Source organism: Saimiri boliviensis, chromosome 3 (assembly GCF_048565385.1).
Source record: "Saimiri boliviensis isolate mSaiBol1 chromosome 3, mSaiBol1.pri, whole genome shotgun sequence".
Taxonomy (NCBI): Eukaryota; Metazoa; Chordata; class Mammalia; order Primates; family Cebidae; genus Saimiri; species Saimiri boliviensis.
Genome location: NC_133451.1, coordinates 116,624,195 through 116,650,558, shown reverse-complemented (window position 1 = coordinate 116,650,558; position 26,364 = coordinate 116,624,195). Strand labels below are relative to the sequence as shown.

The window sequence follows — 26,364 nt, the reverse complement described above, 5'->3', positions numbered from 1 at the left end:
ATTCTTTCTCATCCATCTATCTATTTCCTTTTGGTTCTGTCTCTCTGGAGAACATTAATACATCTTCCAATCTGTCTGTCCTGCAGAACATCTTCATGTTGTAACATGGACCAGAGGCACACAGGTCATGGGCTGAGTACTATTCCATTTTATGTATCTACGACATTCTGTTTCATCTGTCTGTTGATGAACACTTGAGTTGTTTCTACCTTTTGGCTATACTGCTATGAACATGGGTATACAAATATCTGTTTGAGACCCTGCTTTCACTTCTTCCTAGTGTATGTCCAGAAGGAAATTGCTGGGTCATATAATTCTATATTCAAGTTTTTTAGAACATGCCATACCATTTTCCACAGTGGCTGAGCTATTCTACATTCCCACAGGCAATGCACAAGGGTTTCAGTCTTTCCACATTCTTGCCAATCCTTATTTTGTTTTTTTGGCAAAAGCCATCCTAGTGGGTGTGAACTGGTATCTATCTCATTGTGGTTTTGACTTGCATTTCCCTAATTAGTGCTACTATCTTTTCATCTGGCTATTGGCCATTGGTATATTTTCTTTGGAGGAATATCTACTCAAGTCCTTTGTAAGATAAACTTTTGACCACAGTTTATTATTTATTTATTTACTTATTTTGAGACGGGCTCACTTTGTTGCCCACACTGGACTGTGGTGGCATGATCTGGGCGCACTGCAACCTCTGCCTCCTGTGTTCAAGCGATTCTTGTGCCTCAGCCCCCCCCAAGTAGCTGGGATTACAGATGTGCACCACCACACCTGGCTAATTATTGTATTTTTAGTAGAGACAGGATTTCACCATGTTGGCCAGGCTGGTCTCCATCGGGTGATCCACTCACTTTGGCCTCTCAAAGTGCAGGGATTACAAACATGAGCCACTGCACCCAGCCCATCACACTTTAAACATCTATCCCTGGAAAGTGGTTTTTTAAAAAGCACATTAAAAGAAAGTGCTTTTTTTTTTTTTTTGAGACTCAGTCTTGTTTTGTCACCTAGGCTAGAGTATAATGGCATGATCTCCGCTCACTGCAACTTCCACCTTCTAGGTTCAAGCGATTCTCCTATCTCAGCCTTCCAAGTAACTGGGACTACAGGCTCATGCCACGATGCCCAGCTATTTTGTATTTTTAGTAGAGACGGGGTTTCACCATGTTGGCCAGGCTGGTCTTGAACTCCTGACCTCAGGTGATCCACCCACCTCAAGCCTCCCAAAGTGCTGGGATTACAGGTGGGAGCCACCTCACCCAGCCAGTGCTTTCTTTTAGACAACAAAAAGAGAATTGATTATCCTTTTGGTAATTAAGACCAACAAGTACAAAATACATTGTGAAGGATGAAAATAGAGACAATCCTTATTGGAAGTCCTCGGGACATCCTTCTTTGCACTTAGGTGTAAACAATATTTATTGAGTACCTTCTGGATTGTGTACCATTGCTGCTGTAACAAATCACTACAAATTTAAATCAGTTAAAACAACACAAGTTATTGTCTTAACAGTGCTGAATTCTAAGTCCAAAATTTGCAGGCTGGCGTTCCTTCTAGAGGCTTCAGGAGCGAACACGTTTCCTCCGTTTGCAGCTTCTACCTGCATTCCTTGGCTCACTGCCTCTTTCTGACATCACTTCAACCTCTAGCTTCTGGGCTCACAGCTCCCACCACTCACTTTGAACTTGTCTTCCTCTTATAAGGCACCTTTGTGATTCCATTGGGTCCACTGGATAATCCAGGTTAATCTTCCCATTTTGATCCTTAATCACATCACCTAATTCCTGTCTGCCACATAAAGGGACATACGTGTTGTGGGGATTAGGAGGTGCACATTTTTGGGGTGCCATCATCCTGCTATACATGAAAGTTCAACGTGAAGTTATTGCATTCAACATATTCTGCAGAGATCATTTTTACCTTCGATTGTTTTGACCACCCACCTCGTTGACCCCTCCGCAAAGGACTTTCCATTCCGCTACCAGTCTCTGGCCCACAGAACCAACTAGTGGTCTCAAATGAACTTTGCTGATAGAAAATATCACACACACACAACCGCCGTCAGTTTTTATTCTTGTTTTGGTAGAGAATTACAACATCATCCAGGCAGCTTTGCCTACTAACGCGCGGTAACGACGCGACCTCCACACGCCACCCCAGGCAGCGCGGAGCAGCAGCAACGCTTCCAGGGCGCCTCGGCCGCCTTCCTCCGCGGCTCTCCCGTGCGCCGGTGCCCGGCCCGGCCTCCGCTCCGCCCGCATGGAGCCGCGGCCCGGCCGCCGGCCCACGGCGCTCTGTGACGCCCGGCGCGAGGGCCGCGAGACGCCCGCCCGAGGCCCACGGTGCGTCCCCGCCTCGCGCCCCCGCCTCTCCCGGAGCGCCCGGCCCCGCGCCGCCCCTCCTTTCCCTTTCCGCTCTCCCCGCCTCCGGAAGCGCGGGCTCAGGGCAGCGGGAGCGCGCCAGCGCCGCGCGTGGGGCCGTGACGGTTGAGGCTCACAGGTGAGGGGCCCGCGGCGCGGCCGCCGCGTTCCGTTTCCGTTAAGATCCGTTTCCGTGCTCCGGAGCCCAGGCAGCGGCGACTACTCGGGGTGGGTTTAACGAAGCCTGCGCGGGCGGTGGGAGGCCGCGTCCCCGCGACAAAGGCGCCCGCGGCGGCGGGTCCCGGCGCCGCCCCACCGTGGTCCCCGGTGGGAACGGCAGGTCCCGCCCTCTTACGCGTTCCGGGTGGCGTTGAGGGTCAGGGTCGGCCCCGAGTTGAGATTGGGCCGCGAAGGCATGCCGGGCCCTGATGACTGCCGCCCACCCCCGGGGACTGGAAACTGACCCGCCGGGCCCGAGGGGCCGTTACTTGTCTACCGCCTTCCGGGGTCGGGAGACGGTGTGGACGAGAGCCTCGAGTTCCTGGAAACAGGTGTTTGATTTGGGCCGGGATGATTCGTGTACCCAGTTGGATGTCTTATTGGAGGCCTATTGTGCTGTTAACTACAGAAATGTCATGTCACAGTAACAAGATGACAGTTTAAAAAGTACCCGGTGCGGCCGGGCACGGTGGCTCAAGCCTGTAATCCCAGCACTTTGGGAGGCCGAGGCGGGTGGATCACGAGGTCGAGAGATCGAGACCATCCTGGTCAACATGGTGAAACCCCGCCTCTACTAAAAATACAAAAAATTAGCTGGGCGTGGTGGCACGTGCCTGTAATCCCAGCTACTCAGGAGGCTGAGGCAGGAGAATTGCCTGAACCCAGGAGGCGGAGGTTGCGGTGAGCCGAGATCGCGCCATTGCACTCCAGCCTGGGTAACAAGAGTGAAACTCCGTCTCAAAAAAAAAAAAAAAAAAAAAAAAAGTACCCGGTGCTTTTCTAGGTATTTTCCTGATGAGTGGGGAAAGCACGAATATTGTTGCTGGTTTGTAAGACCTGAGCGCGTGGGGCGTGCCCCGTACCTCTCAGGCAGCTTTGGCAAAAACCTCTCTCTCTTTTTTTTTTTTCTTTTTTTGAGTAATGGGCTCGCTCTGTGGCCCAGGCTTTAGTGCAGTGGCACGATCATGTCTCACTGTAGCATCCAACCCCTGGGCTCAGGAGATCCTCCTGCCTCGACCTCCCAAAGTGCGGGGATTACAAGCGTGAGCCACCGTGCCCCACCTGGCAAAACTGCCTTGATTGGACACCAGATGGTTGTTATGGTCTGATGAACTATCCTTTAATTTTTATCCTTTCCTAGTCTGTTGTAAAGAGATAGTTAAATACCTTATTAAGTCATTTTTCTTAGTCTCTATGGTAAATTGAATCACACCTAAGAGTAAATGTTATCTTAAATTGCTTAGTGGATGGGATTGTTGGGTAAATTTTCCTGTGAGTTAAGTCACATGAATGTTTAAGTCTTTGTAATAACTCTGTTGGATTTTATTAACCGAAATTTAAACCTGAAAAGTCTCACAGGCACTGGACTATGCACCACTGCACATGAACGGTGACCACTTAGGGAAGCAATTGACTTCCGGCTCTTGGGGACTGCATGACCTTACCATGGAAATAGAGATAAAGGCATATTTCTCGTATGTGTATCTGGAGGAGTCAGGGAAGAGGGCAGAGGACAGGAAACTCTGGGTAACTGGGTTGAAACAAGGTGATTTTTTTTTTTTTTCTTGTCTCCTGTCGCCAGGCTGGAGTGCAGTGGCGCGATCTCGGCTCACTGCAACCTCCGACTCCCTGGTTCAAGCGATTCTCCTGCCTTGACCTCGGAGTAGCTGGAATTACAGGCGCACACCACCAAGCGCAGCTAATTTTTGTATTTTTAGTAGATATAGGATTTCATCATGTTGGCCAGGATGGTCTGGATCTCTTGACCTCGTGATCCACCCACCTCGGCCTCCCAAAATGTTGGTATTACAGGCGTGAGTCACTGTGCCTATCCTTGATGTTAATTTGTACAATGATACAGGGCTTTCCTAGAAAAGAAGTGGATAGGCCAGAAAGTTTCTATGCAGTGTTTAAAAGACGATAAACTGTAGAGTTATGACATGAAAAGATTGTAAAATGGGGTGGAGGGTCAGATCTCTAGAGGTTTAAACTATGGGAAGGTAAATACAGGCCTTCTAGATATTTTGATTGGCTGCAGACCACCACAATAAAGCAAATACTGCAGTAAAGCGAGTCACATGAATTTTTTGGTTTCCTGGTGTATAGAAACGTTATGTTTACACTATACTGTGGTCTGTTAAGGATGCAATGGTATTCTGCTTAGAAAATGTACCTACCTTATCTAAAAAATAATTGATGGCTAAAAAATGCTATCAATCACCTGAGCCTTCAGGGAGTTGTTTTTTTTTTTCTTTTGCTGGTGGAGGGTCTTGCCTCAGTGTTGATGGCTGCTGACTGATCAGGGTGGTTGAGTGCTGAGGGTTGGGATGGCTATGGCAATTTTTAAAAATAAGACAATACTGAACTTTGCTGCATCGATTGCCTCTTCTTTTCACAAAAGATTTTTGTAGCTTGTGATGCTGCTTGACAGCATTTTATCCACAGTCGAACTTCTTTAAAATGAAGTCAAGTCTTCTCAAACCCTGCTGCTGCTGTGTTAGCCAAGTTTATGGAGTATTCTACATCTAAATTTGTTGTCATTTCAACGACGTTCACAGCTTCTTCACCAGGAGTAAATTCCATCTCAAGAAACTGCTCTCTTTGCTCATCCATGAGAAGCAAGTCCTCATCAGTTCAGGTTTTATTATGAGATTGCAGCAATTCAGTTACATCGTGAGGCTCTACTTTTTTTTTTCTTTTTTTGAGACAGGGTCTTGTTCTGTCACCCAGGCTGCAATGCGTTGGGATGATTACAGCTCAGTGCATCCTCTACCACTCCAGCTCAAGTGATCCTTCTATCTCAGCCTCTACAGGCACAGGCACATGCCACCACACCCAGCTTTTTTTTTTTTTTCTTTTTTGAGACAGAATCTCACTCTGTCACCCAGGCTGTAGTGCAGTGATGCAAGCTGGGTTCACTGCAAGCTCCACCTCCCAGGTTCAAGTGATTCCTGTGCCTTAGCCTTCCAAGTAGCTAGGATTACAGGCATGTGCCACTATACCTAGCTAATTTTTGTATTTTTAGTGGAGACAGGGTTTCACCGTGTTGGCCAGCCTGGTCTCAAACTACTGTCCTCAAGTCATCTGGCCGCCACAGCCTCCCAAAGTGCTGGGATTACAGGCGTTAGCCACCTTGTCCAGCTAATTTTGTAGTTTAGTTTTTTTCTTTTAAGAGGCAGGATCTCACTGTGTTGCCCAGGCTGTTCTAAAATTCCTGAGCTCAACTGGTCCTCCTGCCTCGGCCTTCCAAAATACAAGGCTCCACTTCTAATTCGGGTTCCCTTGCCGTTTCTACCACAGCTGCAGGTTCTTCCTCCACTTGAGTCTTCAGTCTCTTAAAGTAATCCATAAGGTTTGGAATCAGCTTCTTCCAAACTCTTGTTAATGTTGATATTTTGACCTCCTCCTGGGAATCGTAAGTGTTCTTAATGGGGAAGGTTTTCAATTTGGTTTACTAGGATCTGTCAGAGGAATTACTATGACAAATACGGCCTTATAAAATGTATTTCTCGAAAAATAAGACTTGAAAGTTTCCTTGATCCTTGGGCTGCAGAAATGGATGTCGTGTTAGCAGCATGAAAACAACATTCATCTTGCACATCTTCACTAGAGCTATTGGGTGTCAGTGAGCAGTAATACCTTGAATTTTTTTTTTTTGTCTGAGCAGGCAATCTCAACAGTGGGCTTAAAACCTTCAGTAAACTATACTGTAAATAGGTGTGCTGTCTTTGGGATTTTTATTCCATAGACAGACCACAGGCAGAGTAGATTTAGCGTAATAATTCTTAAGGCCCTTAAGGTTTTTTTTTTTTTTTTTTTTTTGACCGAGTTCCGCTGCCTTGCCCAGGCTGAAGTGCGGTGGCATGATCTTGGCTCACTGCAACCTGCGCCTCCCAGGTCCAAGTGATTCTTGTGCCTCGGCCTCTAGAGTAGTCAGCCTGTTCTTTGAAGTGTTGAGGCCAGGCATTGACCTCTCTCTCTCTAGCTATGAAGAATCCTAGATGGTTGGCATCCTTTTCCAATAGAAGGCTGTTGATCTACACTGGAAATCTGATGTTTATTATAGCCACATTCAGCAATTCTCTTAGCTAGATCTTCTGCAGCTTCTCCATCAGCACTTGCTGTTTTACCTCGTACTTTTTTTTTTCTTAGATGGAGTTTTGTTCTTGTTGCCCAGGCTAGAGTGCAGTGGTGCAGTCTTGGCTCACTGCAGCCTCTGCCTCCTGGCTTCCAGTGATTCTCCTGCCTCAGCCTCCTGAGTAGCTGGGGTTACCAACACCTGCCATCACACCCACCTGATTTTGTCTTTTTAATAGAGACAGGGTTTCACCATGTTTGTCAGGCTGGTCTCTAACTCCTGACCTCAGATGATCCACCTGCCTTGGCCTCCAAAGTGTGGGATTACAGACGTGAGCCACTGCACCCAGCCTACCTTGTACTTCTTTGTTATAGAGAAGTCTTCTTTTTTTTTTTTTTTTTTTTTTAATTCTTTCTTTCTGTTTTTGTTCTCTTGCTCTGTCACCGAGGCTGGAGTACAATGGCATGATCTTGGCTTACTGCTGCCTCTGCCTTCCCAGCTCGAACTATTCTCATGCCTCAGCCTCCCAAGTAGCTGGGACTACAGGCTCCTACCACCACTCCTGGCTGATTTTTGGTTTTTAGTAAAGATGGGGTTTCACCATGTAGACCAGGCTGGTCTCAAACTCCTTATCTCAAGTGATCCACCCACCTTAGCCTCCCAAAGTCTTGAGATTACAGGCATGAGCCACTGTGCCTGGCTGAGTGAGGTTTCTTCTTTTCTTGACTTCAGGAAACAGCCTCTGGTAGCTTGAGAATTCTACATTTTCTTTACCTCTCTCAGCCTTCATAGAAGAGGAAGGCAAGTGAGGGCCTTGCTTTGGACTAGACTTGTGCTTAAGGGAATGTGAGGGTTGGCTTGGTGTATCCAGACTTTGTCCATGTCAGCAATAAGGCTCTTTCACTTTCTTATTCCTGTGTTCACTGGAGTAGCAGTCTTAATTCTCTTCAAGATTTTTTCCTTCTGCAAGAACTCAATTGTGAAAAAAAAAAAAGTAAAAAAAAGAATTTTTCCTTTGCTTTCACAACTTGGCTAACTAGTGCAGGAGGACCTAGCTTTTGGCCTGTCTCCTGGACTTTCAACATACCTTCCTCACTAATCTTAATCATTTCTAGCTTTTGATTTAAAATTTTCTAAGGGATCGGGGTTGGAATAATTTGGATGTTAAGTGGACTAGGAAAATTTAAACATTCCTATTAATACATTTGCCAGCAAAATCCAGCAGAGACATTCAGTGGAATAGTTATATGATTGTTATATAAATATGTGTAATATTCTGGGCCAAGCATTTAATAGAAACTTATTACTTGATTGTGAGTAAAAATTGCTCTTTCGTCATGTTTAAGATCTCTTTATTTCTCCAGACAGTATAATCATCCACCTCTTCTAGTTAAATTTCTGATTTCAGTTTCTTCAAATTTCAAGAAAATGTTTGTTTATGTATTTTTTTGAGACAAGAGTTTCTTGTTGCCCAGGCTTGTGCACTGGTGCAGTCTCAGCTCACCACAACCTCCGCCTCCCAGGTTTAAGCGATTCTCCTGCCTCAGCCTCCTAAGTAGCTGGGATTACAGTCATGCACCACTACACCTGGCTAATTTAGTATTTTTAATAGAGACGGGGTTTCTCCATGTTGGTCAGGCTGGCCTCAAACTCATGACCCCAGGTGATCTGCCCGCCTCAGCCTCCCAAATTTCTGGAATTATAGGCATAAGCCACCAACATACCTTGCCTCAAGAAAATGATTATTTTATATTTGTAATTTAAACTACATGTCTTTTTTTTTAAAAAAAAAAGAGGGAGTCTCACTGTATTGCTCAGGCTGGAGTGCAATCGTGGCTTACTGCAGCCTCCACCTCCCAAGTTCAAGTGATTCTCCTATCTCAGCTTCCTGAGTAGCTGGGATTACAGGTGCCTGTCACCACATCCAGCTAATTTTTATATTTTTAGTAGAGATAAGTTTTTACCATGTTGGCCAAACTGGTTTCGAACTGCTGACCTCAACTGATCCACCTGCCTCGGCTTCCCAAAGTGCTGTGATTACAGGCACAAGCCACTGTGCCTGGCCTTAAACAACATTTCTTCAGCTCTGGTTCCTGATTTATTCTGGTGAGGCCTTCGTTTATTAGCAGAGTTTTCCTGGACACTGTAATATTACCTATGACACTTGACACAGTCTAGTACCACCCAGAGTTTAAACTTTCATTCCTGTTCTGTGTGTCACAGTACATTACCTTTTGATGACAGCTTCTCATCTCCATAGACCAGCGGAATTTCAAACCCTTGCCTGAGACTCTCAGGAATGTGAAACTAGTTTGACATCAAGGCCTAGTACACCTAGTAAACACAATGCATTTAAGCAATAGAAACAAAAGTTTCTTTTTTTCTTTTTTGAGATGAAGTCTTGCTCTGTCACCCAGGCTGGAGTGCAATGGTGCTATTTCGGCTCACTGCAGCCTACACCTCCTGAGTTCAAGTGGTTCTCCTGCCTCAGCCTCCTGAGGAGCCGAGACTACAGGTACATGCCACCACACCCAGATAATTTTTGTATTTTTAGTTGGCACAGGATTTATCATGTTGGTCAGGCTGGTCTTGAACTCCTGACCTCGTGAGCCACCGTGCCCGGCAAACAGTTTCTTATAATATGTAATACACTCTTTTTTTCTTTTTTTAAGGTGGAGTCTCCGTCTGTCCCCCAGGCTGGAGTGCAGTGGCACGATCCGATCTTAGCTCACTGCAGTCTCTGCCTCTCAGGAATATGAAACTGGTTTTACATCAAGGCCGAGTACACAGAATGCATTTAAGTAATAGGAACAACAGTTTCTTATAATATGTAATGCACTTTTTTTTTTTTTGAGATGGAGTCTTCCTCTGTCCCCAAGGCTGGAGTGCAATGGCACGATATGATCTTGGCTCACTGCAGCCTCCGGCTCCTGGGTTCAGGTGACTCTCCTGCCTCAACCTCCTGAGTAGCTGGGATTACAGGCACATGCCACCATGCCCAGGTAATTTTTTTATATTTTTGGTAAAGATGGGTTTTCACCATGTTGGCCAGGCTGGTCTTGAACTTGTGTCTGAAGTGATTCGCCTGCCTTGGCCTCCCAAAGTACTGGGATTATAGGCACCTGGCCTGTATTGCACTCTTTTTTTTTTTTCTTAAAAGATGGGGTTTCACCATGTTGGTCAGGCTGGTCTTGAACTCCCGACCTCAGGTGATCCGCCCGCCTTCGCCTCCAAAGTGCTTGGATTACAGGCGTGAGCCACCGTGCCCAGCCGTAATACACTCTTGATTGTTACACTGTATTCTACTTCTTTTCTTAGTTTAACGGAGCTCCTTAATTGATTTTATACTGGGTTGTGACCTATTAACAAAATATTGCCGTGGGCTATGCTATTAAACCATTTTACTTTTGAAATTTGAAGAAACTTAATTTAAAAAATGTTAATTGCAAAGGTGTTCTTAACCACACACAAAAAAAGAAAAAAAATAACCAATTCTTTTTAGAGTCCAGAGTGCTCACCATTACACTATGGGATATCCACAGTATCTTTTTTTTTTTTTTTTGAGACGGAGTTTCGCTCTTGTTACCCAGGCTGGAGTACAATGGCACGATCTCGGCTCACTACAACCTCCACCTCCTGTGTTCAGGCAATTCTCCTGCCTCAGCCTCCTGGGTAGCTGGGATTACAGGCACGCGCCACCATGCCCCGCTAACTTTTTGTATTTTTAGTAGAGACGGGGTTTCACCATGTTGACCAGAATGGTCTCGACCTCTTGACCTCATGATCCACCCGCCTCGGCCTCCCAAAGTGCTGGGATTACAGGCTTGAGCCACCGTGCACGGTCAGTTTATACTCCTTTTTTTTTGAGACGTAGTTTCGCTCTTGTTACCCAGGCTGGAGTGCAATGACGCGATGTCGGCTCACCGCAACCTCCGCCTCCTGGGTTCAGGCAATTCTCCTGCCTCAGCCTCCTGAGTAGCTGGGATTACAGGCACGCCCTACCATGCCCAGCTAAATTTTTGTATTTTTAGTAGAGAAGGGGTTTCACCATGTTGACCAGGATGGTCTCAATCTCTCGACCTCGTGATCCACCCGCCTCGGCCTCCCAAAGTCCTGGGATTACAGGCTTGAGCCACTGCGCCCGGCGGTTTATACTCTTAAATATTTAATGTATGCCCTTCCAATCCATGTTCTATAACCTGGCTTATCTTTTGTGCTCATGAAGAATATAGTATTGTTTTGTCTACGTTTTAAGTGTTATGTAATTATATCATTGCTTATTTATTTATTTTCAGACCAGGTCTTCTTGCCTTGTGGCGCAGGCTGGAGTGTGGTGGTGTGATCCTCACTTATTTCAGTGTCCTCCTCCTGAGCACAAGTGATCCTCTCACTTCAGCCTCCTGAGTAGCTGGGACTACAGGCACACCAGTGTGCCTAGCTAATTTTTATTTTTTAATTTTTTGTAGAGATGGGGTCTGGTCGTGTGGTCTGGAACTCCTGGACTCAAGCAGTCCTCCAACCTCTGCCTCCCTAAGTGCTGAGATTACAGGCATGAGCCACGGCGCCAGCCTCGTTGCTTTTTAAATTCTGCTCTTTGATTCAGTGTTATTTTTAAAGATCTCACTCAGTGTATCCTTTTTGGGAGATACGTGCTTATCCAACATTTTGTTTATTCATTTTCCTCTTAACAGACATTGAAGTTGTTTTTTATGCGTTGCTATTGCAAACAGTAATAGATGCTGTGCTGTGATGGACATCCTGCATGCATGCCCAGGATCACACAACTGGGAAGGAGCAGAATCATATTTTGAGTCTGGGTGTGTCTGACACCATTCATTTGTTTTCAGCCACTGAGCAGATTCCCACTTATCACCTCTGTGCCTAATTTATTGCACAAACACTATTATGATAACAGTAATGGAACTATAAATACATAGTGGAATTGTTGGTCATTTTGCTCTTAACAGGTCAACTCTTAATTTATGCCCTCCTCCCCCTAGTTTTTGTTAACTGTAAATTACATTATTAATTCAGTATAGAAAAGTTTTGTACTCTGTATTTTTCATGTTCATACATCATCTAAATCAAGGGTCTGCAAGCTGGGCACAGTGATATGCACCTGTAGTCCCAGCTACTCTGGAGGCTGAGGTGGGAGGATCACTTGAGCCCAGGAATTGGAGGCTGCAGTGAGCCAGAATCCTGTCACTGTACTCCAGCCTAGGAGATGGAGTGAGGTCCTGTTTGTTTGTTTGTTTGTTTTTTAAATTAAACAAATCAATCAATCTTGCATCTACAAACTTTTCTTTTATTTGACATGCAGTCTCACTCTTGTCGCTCAGTCTGGAGTGCAATGGTGCAATCTCAGCTCACTGCAACCTCTGACTCCTGGGTTCAAGTGATTCTTTTGCCTCAGGCTCCCGAGTGGCTAGGATTACAGGTGTGTGTCAACCACGCTCAGCTAATTTTTGTATTTTTAGTAGAGAGGGGTTTCACCATGTGGGTCAGGCTGGTCTCGAACTCCTGACCTGAGGTGATCTACCCACCTCAGCCTCCCAAAGTGCTGGGATTACAGGTGTGAGCCACAGTGCCTGACCTATGTACTTTTCAGTAAGGGATCTGATGGTAAGTATTTTAGTCTGTGTGAGTTGTATGGTCTCAGTCACATCTAGTCAGCAATACAGTCGTAGTGTGAAAGCTGGGAGAGATGATACCTATACCCATGAGTGTGGCTGTGTTCCAATAACATTTTATTTACAAAAACAGATGGCAGACCAGATTTGGCTTATGGACAAGTAGTTTGCTGACTCGTGGTCTAAGTGATTATGTTAACAGAATCGTAATATTTACGTATACAAGCTTTTCAGTATTACAAGTAATACTGTAATTTCCTTTTTACTTTTTATTTATTTATTTTTGACACAGAGTCTTGCTCTGTCTCCCAGGCTAGAGTGCAGTGGCATGTTCTTAGCTCACTGGAACCTCCACCTCCTGGTTACAAGCAATTCTCCTGCCTCAGCCTCCCGAGTAGCTGGGATTACAGGTGCATGCCACCACACCTGGCTTAATTTGTATTTTTAGTAGAGGTAGAGTTTCACTATGTTGGCCAGGCTGGTCTTGAGCTCCTGACCTCAGGTGATTCACCCACCTTGGCCTCCCAAAGGGCTGTGCTGCGATTACAGTTGTGAGCCACCGCTCCTGGCCTCCATTTTCTTTTTAATATAATGTCTTTAGGATAGATTTCTAGAAGTGAAGTTACTGATTCAAAAGTTTTTAGGTTTTTTTAATGGCTCTGAAAGTGCTAAGTGCCTTTGAAAGAGACACGTTTTAGTTTTCATAAATTACTTGAGATGGTCGGTGCAGTGGCTCATGCCTGTAATCCCAGCACTTTGGGAGACTGAGGCGGACAGATCACCTGAGGTCAGGAGTTTGAGACCAGCCCGGCCAATATGGTGAAACCCATCTCTACTTAAAATGCAAAAATTGTCCAGATGCAGCAGCTCGTGCCTGTAATCCCAGCTACTCGGGACGCTGAGGCTGGGGAATTGCTTGAACCTGGGAGGTGGAGATTGCAGTGAGCCAAGATAGTGTCACTACACTCCAGCCTGGGCAACAGAGTGAGACTTTGTCTCAGAAAAACAAAACCAAAAAAAAAAAAAAAACTTCATTAGAAGGCGGAGCACAGTGGCTCAATCCTGTAATCCCAGCACTTCGGGAGCCTGAGGTGGGAGGATCACTTGAGCCCAGAGTTTAAGACCAAACTGGGCAACATAGGGAGACTCTGTCTCTTGAAAATAAGAAGCTGTACATGGTGGCTTATGCCCCCGTAATCCTAGCACTTTGAGAGGCCAAGGTGGGCCAATCACCTGAGGTCAGGAGTTCCAGACCAGCCTGGACAACATGGTGAAACCCCATCTCTACTAAAAATACAAAAATTAGCCGGGCATCATGGTGCATGCCTGTAATCCAGCTTCCTGGGAGGCTGAGGCAGGAGAATTACTGAAACCTGGGGGCTCACGCTGCAGTGAGCGGAGAGCACGCCACTGCCCACCAGCCTGGGTGACAGAGCGAGACCCTTTCTCAAAAGATAAATTAATAAACATAAAACCTAATCAAGTATCTTATCTTTGGAGGATTTGGGATAGAGGCTTCCCTCTGTCAATTTGAATTTTAAGATGAAAAGAAGACATTAATCGATGCTATGGAAAATAATAAATCTTGTATTTTAATGTTTATTAGGTATAAATTTTATAATCTAATATTTCTTTTTCTTTTTCTCTTTTTTTTTTTTTTGAGACGGAGTTTCGCTCTTGTTACCCAGGCTGGAGTGCAATGGCACAATCTCGGCTCACTGCAACCTCCACCTCCTGGGTTCAGGCAATTCTCCTGCCTCAGCCTCCTGAGTAGCTGGGATTACAGGCACGCGCCACCATGCCCAGCTAATTTTTCGTATTTTTAGTAGAGACGGGGTTTCACCATGTTGACCAGGATGGTCTCGATCGCTTGACCTTGTGATCCACCCGTCTCGGCCTCCCAAAGTGCTGGGATTACAGGCGTGAGCCACCGCGCCCGGCCCCTTCTAGTATTTCTTAAATTTTAAGATCTTTTTACAAATTAAAATTTTAAGACTCACTTGTATTTTGATTAATCTTCACTTAGCTGAGAGAATATATTAAATTTTTCTCTACGTTGCATACCATTTGCTAACTTGATTACCATCACAAATTTTTATTGTTTCGATTTTTTTTTAAGTACTTCAAACACCTGACAAGGCACACTTAACAAATCTAACAAAGGAAATGGTAAGTATTTTAAGCACTGAGATATTGTTTATAAAACCAACCATCAGTAAGTCTAAATTTACTGATTTAATCAATTAGATTCCCTTAAATGTAGATGACAGTTAAATTTTTATGAATCTAATATATTGGAATCTTTTCAACTCTTCAAAATACTAAAGGCAAACAAAAATCCAATGATAAAATGTATTACCACACATACCTTCACCTATCATGTTAACTTATCACAATAGTATTAATACAAGTTTGGCTCACTTTTAAATGACACCTGTACTTAAAAAATATCTTTCTTAGGTTTCACCGTCACTTAGGCAATTAAAGGCTGCAGAGTGCTGTGGCTGGTTTAGGATACGGATTACATAATCTTTTACTGCCTGATTTGATGTAAAATAGAATTAATTATAAGAATAGTGAGCACATAATTGCATTTTTTGCTGTTTTATTATTGGAAATTTTTATTTTCACTTTTAAATGTCTGTGGACTCATGGCTTCTCATAGAATTGTTTTTTCTCTTTCAGTGCTCAATTGTCTGACTTGGACAGTGGAAGCCCCTTTAAACTGATCCTCTATTTGATTCCCTCCACCCAGGGCATATTTGTAAATATTATGCTTTCTGGCAACAATAGGATGCTCCAGGCTCTTTGCCTCCAGAAATGCAGTCCCCTGCCTGCCAAGGAGTCCTGGGGTTTTTTTGTGGAGAATAGTATTAGAAGGTCAATTCTGATCTTAAGGTTATCGTTAATAGATAATGTGACACAGCTGCTTTGACCACTGTACTAACAGAAAAGTATTTTTTTAAGGCTATGACTTTATAGTGATCTTTCTAATGTCATTTCAACTGTATAGAGTATTTAAATACTTTAAATCAATTTTAGTTTTGTGTCATAGTAATATATAAATTTACGGGTCAACTAGTAATTTAAGGTCTGTAACAAACAGAAATCAGTGCTCCTTGCCCCACAATAAAGGCAACTACTTTGAACATTTTAATCCATTTTTTCTAATACTTAACTCCATGCGTCTGAATAATATGCCTTGATTTTTCCATTTTAGAAAGCCATTGTCTGTCTGCTATGAAATATCTCTTATGTCATGCTCCCTTTAAAACAGTGAGACATATATACTCTTCCCCTTTCATCTTCTGTGTGGTTTTGGCATAGTTAGCAACTGATTACATATTCAGAAGTTTGACATACCTGTGCAGGCTCTTATGTGTGACTCAGAATTTCTGTTCCTCTTCAAGAATGTATGGAAACCTTGACAGGAATCATCTCCTTGTCTCTGTTTCTTCCATTCTAACTGCAGTGAAGGAGCAGAAAGGGGACAAATCCTGAAATACGTCAATCCTCACTGCAGGACTTCCACTAAAATCCTATGTGTTTGGGCTGCTTTAGCTGATGCTGCAAGATTTTTCTTTTTTTCTTTCTTTTATTTTTTTTCACTTTTATTCTCAAGGGAGGTGACCTGTGAGATTTTTTTTTTTGACTCTGTCCTTTCCTTATTATAAACTCTAATTATACTTAATTTTATGTTTTTTTGTGCTTAATTTATAGAAGGCAGATTTTCCTTAAGGTTCACTTAGGTATCCATGTTTGTAACATCCCTGCCTTGATGATCTGTTATTTTCTTGTGAACTTAACTATGGGAGTTATTTATTCTTCAGATAATTGATAGAATTTGTTACTCATACAACCCCATCATCACTTAGGTTTTTTGTTGTTGTTGTTTTTATACTGTTTCTCTTATAACCATACTTGTCAATTTGGGAAAATTATTGTATACAAATGGAAAGTATTTGGATTCTTTTATCTGATGTTTACTTTTTTTTTTTCAGATATATTTTTGCCCTCATGGATCACTTTGGAGATATATTAGAAGGTGAAGTGGACCATTCTTTCTTTGACAGTGACTTTGAAGAAGCAAAGAAATCTGAAAGTAACTCAGTTTATGACAAGCAAAATGACGACCTAAAAGAAAGAATAGATAAAGATACAAAAAATGTAAGCTTGAACACTGGAACCCAAACAAAGGAAAATTATCTTACTGGGAAGGGAAATGAAAGAAATGTGAAATTTCCCCCAGAACACCCTGTAGAGAATGATGTCACACAAACTGTAAATGCTTTCTCATTGCCAACCACTTCAAAATCACAAGCATTGTGTGATGTTACAACAGGACTTAAAATACACGTGTCCATTCCAAATAGTATTCCCAAAATTGTAAAAGAAGGTGAAGATGATTACTACACAGATGGAGAGGAAAGCAGCGATGATGGGAAGAAATACCATGTGAAGTCCAAGTCTGCGAAACCACCTACTAATGTGAAAAAAAGTGTAAGGAAGAAGTATTGCAAAATTAGTTCCTCTTCCTCCTCCTCTTTATCTTCCTCACCTTCAAGTTCAGGTACAGATTGTTTAGATGCAGGGTCTGATTGCCGTCTATCTGATTCATCTCCATCATCCAAGAAACACGTATCTGATGTAACCCTCCTGTCACCAAAACAGAAGTGTAAGTCAGGAATAAAATCGACAGAAACACAGGCTTTAAGTACTACAGCAAAATGTGGCCACTACCCCGAGGAGTCTGAAGATACCGTGACCGACGTAACTCCCTTATCGACTCCAGACATCAGCCCTCTTCAGTCTTTTGAACTGGGCATAGCAAATGATCAAAAAGTGAAAGTTAAAAAGCAAGAAAATATGAGCCAAGAAATATATGAAGATGTTGAGGACTTGAAAAATAATTCTAAATATTTGAAGTCAGCCAAAAAAGGGAAAGAAAAATCTGAGCCCGATCTCTCAAAGCCCTCTCCAGTGTCGGACTCCAGTGTAGACCACAGACACAAACAGAAAGTCCTACACGACACAATGGATCTGAATCATCTCTTGAAAGGTAATTTTCTTCTTAAAATATGTGTATTTAAATATTAATTATATAGTGAGCATAAATACTAAATGCTATGAATTTGCATTGATTTTTCTAGTAGTTTATTGTTGGGATACTTGATATTATTATTAGTGACTTTACCAAATACTCCATTTTACCATAAAAATATCTAGAATGTAATTTGTATTATTTTGTATAGTAATTTGTATTTGTATAATACAAATTTTATTTTAGTGCCTTTCAGACTCAGATGGGTAAGATAAATGAGAGAAGGGGAGCCAGCTGTTTTCCCACTTTCGATAGAGATACAGGCATGTTTTACTTTCTTCTTTAGGAAACGCAGCAGCACTCAGGTTGACATCTGACGTGGTATCCTCATATATCAGGGACAATGGCAAGAATGCTGGCAGATAGAGAACTCAGAGTAAACTAAAGAGGACTCTTCAGACTTTTTAGTTCAAGGCTAAAGAGCATTGCTTAAAAATAATTACCAAATTGAAATAACAACATTAAGTTGCTTTAAGATATAAGACTATTAGAATAGTCTTTTTTTTTTTGCTTTATTTCTGTTTCAATTTATTATTATTTGTATTTAGTTCGAAAATAACAATTTTCCAGTTCAAATAAGAGCAACTTCAAAGTTTATCTTTGGACTAGTTAATAGAACTAATATTATTGGGTAGGTTTTAGGTCAGTTGATAAAGTTGGTTTTTTTGTGTTTTTTTTTTTTTTTTTTTTTTTTGGAGACGGAGTTTCGCTCTTGTTACCCAGGCTGGAGTGCAATGGCGCGATCTCGGCTCACTGCAACCTCTGCCTCCTGGGTTCAGGCAATTCTCCTGCCTCAGCCTCCTGAGTAGCTGGGATTACAGGCACGTGCCACCATGCCCAGCTAATTTTTTGTATCTTTAGTAGAGACGGGGTTTCACCATGTTGACCAGGATGGTCTCGATCTCTTGACCTCGTGATCTACCCGCCTCAGCCTCCCAAAGTGCTGGGATTACAGGCTTGAGCCACCGCGCCCGGCCGATAAAGTTTTTAACTTGTAAATAGAATTCTCTGTCTTCCTTTGTTTGAAATGTTGAAGAGTAAGTCTTTAGCTACATAAATTACACATGGTAGCAATGTAAGGGCATAAATACCTTGTTAGTAGAGTAACTCATGGTCAAATGGACTAGGTGTATTTAGGAGCAGTTCATACTTGATGTTCCCTCTTTTGTAGGTTTTGTTTTTTGTTTTTGAGACAAGGTCTTGCTCTGTCATCCAGGCTGGAGTGAAGTGGCATGACCACACCTCACTGCAGCCTTGACCTCCTGGGCTTATGTAATCCTCCTGCCTCAGCCTCCTGAGTACCGAGGACCACAGTCATGCCCCACCATACCTGGCTAATGTTTTTTATTTTTGTAGAGACAGGTTTCACTGTGTTGCACGGACCACCTCAAACTCCTGGGCTCAAGCAAACCTCCTACCTTGGCCTCCCAAAGGGCTGGGATTAGGGGTGTGTGCCACTGCATCTGGCATATTTGTAGGTATTTTTTCCCTCTTTCTCTGATTGTGCCTATTGATTGTTTAGAGTCTCTGACAAATCACACTCTCAGTGTTGGCCATCACCATTTGGTGGCCAAGCCTCCTCGCCATACATCTTTCCTAATTCAGCTCATTCAGCCTCAGAACTTTCAGCATTAAAGAGTCTTTTTTTAGGTTCTCTACTTCTTCCCATAGGAACTAAAGTGATCTTTTACAAAGGAAATTTTAAAAAAGAAAAGTAAATCAATCCTACTAGTTTCTACTCTTCAGTGACTTAACTCTTACATTAAAATAATATCTGAAGGCTGGGCACAGTGGCTCACACCTGTAATCCCAGCACTTTGGGAGGCCAAAGCGGGTGAATCACAAGGTCAGGAGTTTGAGACCAGCCTGGCCAAATGGTGAAACCCCATCTCTACTAAAAATAGAAAAAATTAGCTGGGTGTAGTGGTGGGCACCTGTAATCCCATCTACTCAGGAGGCTGAGGCAGGAGAATCACTCGAACCCAGGAGGCAGAGGTTGCAGTGAGCTGAGGTCGCGCCACTCCAGCCCAGGCAACAGAGTTGAGACTCCATCTCAAAAAATAAAAATTAAAAAAATAGCATCTGACCAGGAGCAGTGGCTCACACATGTAATCCCAGCACCTTTGGAGGCCAAAGTGGGCGGACTGCTTGAGGTCAGGAGTTTGAGAGCAGCCTGGCCAACATGGCAAAACTCTGTCTCTACAAATAATACAAAAAATTAGCCAAGCATGGTGACACAGGCCTGTATTCTCAGGTATTCTGGAAGCTGAGACGTGAGAATTGCTTGAGTCTGGGAGGTGGAGGTTGCAGTGAGCAGAGACTGTGGCACTGCATAGCAGCTTGGATGACAGAGCAAGACTCCATTTCAAAAACAAATGATGTATGAATTTTGTCTGTGTGTTGGTTAGTTAAGCTAGAGCATATGATTCCCTGGGTGGGTGATTCATTAGGTTGATGGACAGTGGGCTGCAGCTGTCTCCAGCTCTTACGGGCTTCCAGCACCAACCTCAAGTGCTGTAATAACCATTTTTAAGTATTTTGGTCTTAGGACCCTTTTACGTTCCTAAAAATTATTGAAGATTCCAAAGAGCTTTTGTTTATATAGGTTATAGCTTATATCCATAAATATTTACCATATTAGAAATTAAAAATTATCCAGTGTTGATTTACTAGAAGTAATAAACTCATTATATAGTTACTATAAAATGTAAGTAACTATCATGAGAAAGCTGTATATCCAAAACATTAGGGATATTTGCTAATCTCTAGTGTCTGGTTTAATAGAACATAGCTGGATTCTGAAATCAGCTTCTGCTTATAATCTATTGTATATCATAATCTAGATATAAAGGATGTACAGAAAATCGGGCATATACAAAATGTGGTTCAAAAATGGAAGAGCATTTTAATAACCTTTTCAGTTTACTGTGGATTTTTTTTGATACCACAAGTAGTAGTTTCTTCTTTTTTTTAAACAGTCTCTCTGTTGCCCAGGCTAGAGTCCAGTGGCATGATTTTGGGTCACTGCCATCTCCACCTCCCAGGTTCAAGCAATTCTCCAGCCTCAACCTCCCAAGTAGCTGGGATTACAGGCGTGCCCACTAATTTTTGTATTTTTAGTAGAGATGGAGTTTCACCATGTTGGCCAGGCTGGTCTGGAACTCCGGCTCACCTTGGCCTCACAGAGTGCTGCGATTACGGGGGTGCACCACCTTGCTCGGCCAGCAAGTGGTAGATTCTTAGATGTTAGTTGCAATATGAAATCTGAAATTAATCTCAATTAACTTTTCATGTTGAATTTCATAGTCTGTTACATTAAAACATACTGATCTTTCTTAATTGATTTTTAATGTGTATTTGTATCGTGACATATTCGGTATTTGGAAAATAGTGTTTCACTGAGCTTACAAATGTTGGCAGGCCAGGCACAGTGGGTACGGCTGTCATCCCGACATTTTGGGTGGTAGAGGTAAGCAGATCACTTGAGCGCAGCAATGTGGTGAAACCTTGTTTCTACAAAAAATACAAAAATTAGCTAGGCATGGTGGTGTGTGCTAATGTAGTCCCAGCTACTGGGGAAGACTGAGGTAGGAGGCTCACTTGAACCAGGGAGTTGGAGGTTGCAGTGAATTGAGATCACGCCACTGGATTTCTTTATTTTATTTTTATTTTTATTTTTTTTAGAGGCGAGGTTTCACCATGTTGGTCAGGCTGGTCTTGAACTCCCGATCTCAGGTGATCTGCCTGCCTTGGCCTCCAAAGTGCTTGGATTACAGGCGTGAGCCACCACGCCCGGCCAAGCCACTGGATTTCAACCTAGGAGACAGAGCAAGATCCTGTCTCAAAAAAATAAATAAATAAAAAATAAAAAAAGTTAGCAAATTTCAGAATACATAGATAGAAATCATAGTTGTTAATATCACTACCAGTTGCAACAAAACGCTCTTGAGAAGCTGTCAAACTCATGGTGGCAGATACAAGTTTACCCAAAATACTCTTTTTTGCTAAAAAGCTCAGATTTTATTATTGGTAACAAATACTGTCAACTGTTTTCCTTGAAGTGACAGAACTGTTCTTTAAAATTGTATTTGTAATGCAAAAATCGGATGGTGTTGGAAATTTAAAAAAAAATTCATATGCCGGGCGCGGTGGCTCAAGCCTGTAATCCCAGCATTTTGGGAGGCCGAGGCGGGTGGATCACAAGGTCAAGAGATTGAGACCATCCTGGTCAACATGGTGAAACCCCATCTCTACTAAAAATACAAAAAATTAGCTGGGCATGGAGGCACGTGCCTGTAATCCCAGCTACTCAGGAGGCTGAGGCAGGAGAATTGCCTGAACCCAGGAGGCAGAGGTTGCGGTGAGCTGAGATCGCGCCATGGCACTCCAGCCTGGGTAACAGGAGCGAAACTCCGTCTCAAAAAAAAAAAAAAAAAAAAAAATTCATGAACTAATGCAGATTGTTCACTAATATTGTGTAATATGTATCTTGATATATTTGTTTTTTTTTCTTGTGTGTCAAATTTCTATTGCTGCCTTGCTCTTTAATTTACTGTGATTTATATGTGTTTAACCATTTCCTGTTCAGGAAAAAAAAAAAAAAAGTGCAGCTCACGGCGAGCACTCATTTCTTGGGGCAAATAGGCAATCTGTTAAAAGTAGCTGCCTATTGTTTGGCATTAAAAAATATCATTCTTGTAAAATTAGGTCAAAACTTAGATATTGAACAGAGAAATGTTCTAGAAGATAAATAAAAATATTTAATATGTCTAATAGGCTTTATTTTTAAAATACAGGCTTGTTTGACTAAATCATTATTATTTTGTTTGTTTGTTTGTTTTGTTTTGTTTTGTTTTTTGAGACAGAGTTTCGCTCTTGTTACCCAGGCTGGAGTGCAATGGCGCTATCTCGGCTCACTGCAACCTCCGCCTCCTAGGTTCGGGCAATTCTCCCGCCTCAGCCTCCTGAGTAGCTGTGATTACAGGCATGTGCCACCATGCCCAGCTAATTTTTTTGTATTTTTTTTAGTAGAGACGGGGTTTCACCATGTTGACCAGGATGGTCTCGATCTCTTGACCTCGTGATCCACCCTCCGCGGCCTCCCAAAGTGCTGGGATTACAGGCTTGAGCCACCGCGCCCGGCCTCTAAATCATTATTTTTAAGGAGACACTTCCATTTTTAAAAATTTTACAAGTACTATTTGATCTCACAAATTAAAAACCCCACTTCAGTATCCTAGGAATGAGGATAAAAAAGATCACACAAAAGTAAGATATTATTTCAGCCAATAAAAAGCTTTATATAGGACGAAAACACCCAACTCTTGGAATTTGTCAAGTTTTTTAAAAAAACATCAAATAGAAAATAGTCTGATTTTTGGGCTCTTTGTTCAGGGTCATCAGTGATTATCCAGGATTTTGAATACAAGAAATAATTCCGAATGAAACAATGTTTCTCATATAAGGTCGCCCAAAGATAGAATAGGCTTCAAGGCTGATGGACTGATGAGCTCAAAAACGTCATCAGGGACTTATTTCTAGCACTGTATTCCTCCGGCCCTGGTGTTGGCTTCATTTTTAGGCTGCTAGGAGTTGTCTGCAGCCATTTTCAGTTTCGTCTTCAGGCACAACAGTGTCCAGAGAAAGACAGTGTGTCTTACCTGACTCCTGGGACGGAGGAAACGTTTTAAAGAAATTTCTCCCAGGCAACTTCCACTTAGGGCTCCTTGCCCAGAATGGTTACACTCCCGTTACCGAAGCAGTCATTGGCAATGGGAAATGGGATTATCCTGGGCCAATCAGGCTCACCCTGGAAGTCAGGGATCTGTGGAGTAGGAGGAAGACAGGTGTACAGTAATTGGGCAGCCACCTTTGTCCAACAGAGCTTCTCAAACTTTAATATGCATCCAGTTAACCCACAGATACTGTTAAAATGCAGATTCCGGTTCAGTAAAACTAAGGTAAGAGCTAAATCGGCATTTGTAACCAGCCCCTACTGGTGATACCATGCTGCTGATCTACGGACCCTGGTTTGAATATCAAGACCCTGAGTAAACTGTTTGGTTCCATTGAAAATAAATCATTCTTCACTCTTCCTATCTAACCCATTTCTGAAACTTAATTGGATATAGAAAACGTAAATATTTTTAACTTTTAAATAGGAAAAATAATCCTACCCCAAACGCCTGAAGAGTTCCCCAATTCTAATTAAATCGAAATACTGTTGAAAACCATTTAAAGCAGATGATGAGCTAAAACGTAGAAAGGAAGCTTTATTCATAGTACTGCATAGTAAGGAGCCCCTGATAGAAGAGACATGCCAGTAGGTGGCGCTCAGGGCTCTTGAAGGCACAGGAACAAATATACTTTTTGCCAGTTGGTACATCTGTTATTGGAGTCCATAATCTAACAGTCCACTAGGGATTCTGTATAATAGTAAAGCATTTTAAACACTAATCATGACAGTCTGTTACATAAGGTATTGCCGTGATTTTTCAAAATTATCATGCTTGATTTACACAGTGAAGTTTTTCAGATCCAAAATTATTTTCCTATTTTTTCTTTATTTTCCACTGTATAACTGCAGCTGTGGTCATGGTAGATGGTTGTGTATGCATAGCCAGGCTTGTGCCTTTTCTGCATTCATCTCTCAATCCACTTTATCACTTTTAACTTTGGCTAAATAGGCTTTTCTAGGCTGCTTTGGCTTACCTAACTTCTTCACAGCCTTTTCCACTTCTTGGAACGTAAATCCGCTTAGTGTGGGGAGGATGATAGTGATAGACGACATCTGGGCCTATCAGAGGACAGCTGAGGCAGGAGTGCAGCATCCTGTCCATATCCTTTCAGTTTAAACGTCGTCAGGCACTTTAGTACAGAGGTGCAGTAAGACAGGTTACTGCTTAAGGTAGTGAAGACTGAGGAAATGATTTTGCAAGTTGTTAACAGCAGGTATTTGGGAGAGTTCAGATAATGAGGGATACCTGTAGAGCCAGCCACATTAACATTTATTGGTTTAAAATAACTTGCTGTTTATGAAATGGAGATTTGAACTGTAAAATAGTAAACCTGTGAAACAAAGAGTAATAAAAGAATGTAAAATCAAATCTGTCAGTATCGGGCATGGAATAATGAAGCAGTGTTGAACCAAGGTGAAGACGGTTTTGAACGTGGAATAAAAAAATGGAGGCTTCTGGATGTTACCAACATGGTCACAAAGAAGCCAGCCGCCGCTGTTCTGAGCGGCAGGCACTTTACTTGGAGGAGACTGTTGATAAAGGTTGCTAAGGTCCATTCTAACTTCAGAGTTCTTAGGGTTCTGTGGGAAATATTGGCAGAAGGGACGATCATTATAGACCGGCATTATTAGATACAGGAGTTTAAAGCGGATCTTTAAAGATTAGTAGAATTTCTGAATATTCAGCCTCTTTTAGCTCAAGGGTGGCTACTTGGGGAATTTCCCACCTCCATCAAAAGCTGTCTTTGCTATGTAAATGTCAAAAAATGGTCAGAATTAGATCCTTGACCTTGAGCTGTAAATGCCTGAATAGGCAGAGAGGGCATTAAAAGAGTAGAGTAGTAAGCAGAATTTTAGACACCAGGTTATGGCATGAATCTCACCTATTTGGAGAGCGTCGAAGTTGTTGACCAGACTAGATTTGAAGGTATGTTTCATATTTTGTATACATAAAATCAGGTCACTTTAAAAAGAATCTGAAATGGCAAAATTTAAAACATTTTGGAAATACATGGCCTCAAAATTTACTATATAGACTATGAAATAAACACTCCAGGATGTATTTTGAGGAGAAAAATGAAAGAAATGAGATTAAAGATGCACTGATGAGCAGAGAAACTGGTTATATTTTTTGCTAAAATGATACCAGCGTGTGAGGGATTGAAGTAAAGGGCCTTGTTCAAGGGGAAGATACAGACCCTGTGACACTCCTTAAGAAAGGAGATGCCTGACGGAGATTAGCTGCCAGTACGTCCTGCCTGGAAGCACATTTCATCCCTGGTTCCTGGCAAACTGCAGGAAATCTCAATACCTCAGCACGCTACAAGTATTGCCAAACATTTGAGAAAGGCAAAAATCAACAGAGAGGCACTGGACTCAGCTGAAGAATGTAATACTTCAAACTCTTAACAGAGCAAGCTTGATGATTTTAGGATCTTTGAGGACAAAACCATTTTCACTAATAAAACTACGCCTTGATTTGCTTTTTATTTATTTATTTATTTATTTTTATTTTCTTGAAATGGAGTCTCACTCTGTTGCCCAGGCTGGAGTGCAGTGGCATGATCTCTGCTCACTGCAACCTCTACCTCACGGGTTCAAGCAATTCTCATGCCTCAGCCTCTCCAGTTGCTGGGATTACAGGTGTGCACCACGATGCCCGGCTAATTTTTATATTTTTAGTAGAGATGGGGTTTTGAGCCAGGCATTAAACAAGTGCAAAACCGTTAAACTCTGCCACTTGCTGACTTTTTAAAATAAAAATGTTGTGTTAACATATAATTGGTTTATTATTTTTAGAGGAATTAATATCTTTAAAACACTTAATTTCTAGCGTGGTAAATACTGGTAGATGTAATCCACATACATCTACCTCAGTCTTTAGGGAGGTGTAAGGGGTTCCTGAGGTCTAGGAGAATGGAACTAGAATAGGTGATTATTCATAATGCTACACAATTTTGGATAAAATCTTAGAGAAAAAATTTTTTAAACTTAGTCAATCTTCCAAAATAGAATGAGGGAAAAAAAGTAACAAAAGTTTTAGTAAAGATTATAGAAAAAGACGTACAAACAACGTAAGTGGCTGGTTTTAACTTATCAGAAACACATTAAAAAATTAAACCAGAAGTATTACTTAGCCTGAAAAATGAAGGAAATTCTGACATCATGCTACGTGGGTGAACCTTGAGGACATTATGCTAAGTGAAATAAGGCAGTCTCAGAAAGACAAATG

At 42.3% G+C, this 26,364-nt stretch overlaps 1 protein-coding gene across 6 annotated transcripts in view; it reads left to right on the top strand.

Annotated features, from left to right (window-relative positions):
• The first annotated feature begins 2,418 nt into the window (after positions 1-2,418).
• CFAP97 (cilia and flagella associated protein 97) overlaps positions 2,419-26,364 on the top strand; it is a 40,471-nt gene continuing 16,525 nt past the window's right edge. Inside the window, exons 1-2 of one of the 6 annotated variants that reach the window (XM_039468410.2) lie at positions 2,419-2,506; positions 16,296-17,353. In XM_039468410.2, coding sequence (XP_039324344.1) covers positions 16,312-17,353 — 1,042 coding nt within the window. In that variant the 5' untranslated portion in view covers positions 2,419-2,506; positions 16,296-16,311. The other 5 variants (XM_039468411.2, XM_074396710.1, XM_074396713.1 and 2 more) reach the window with 5 other exon arrangements.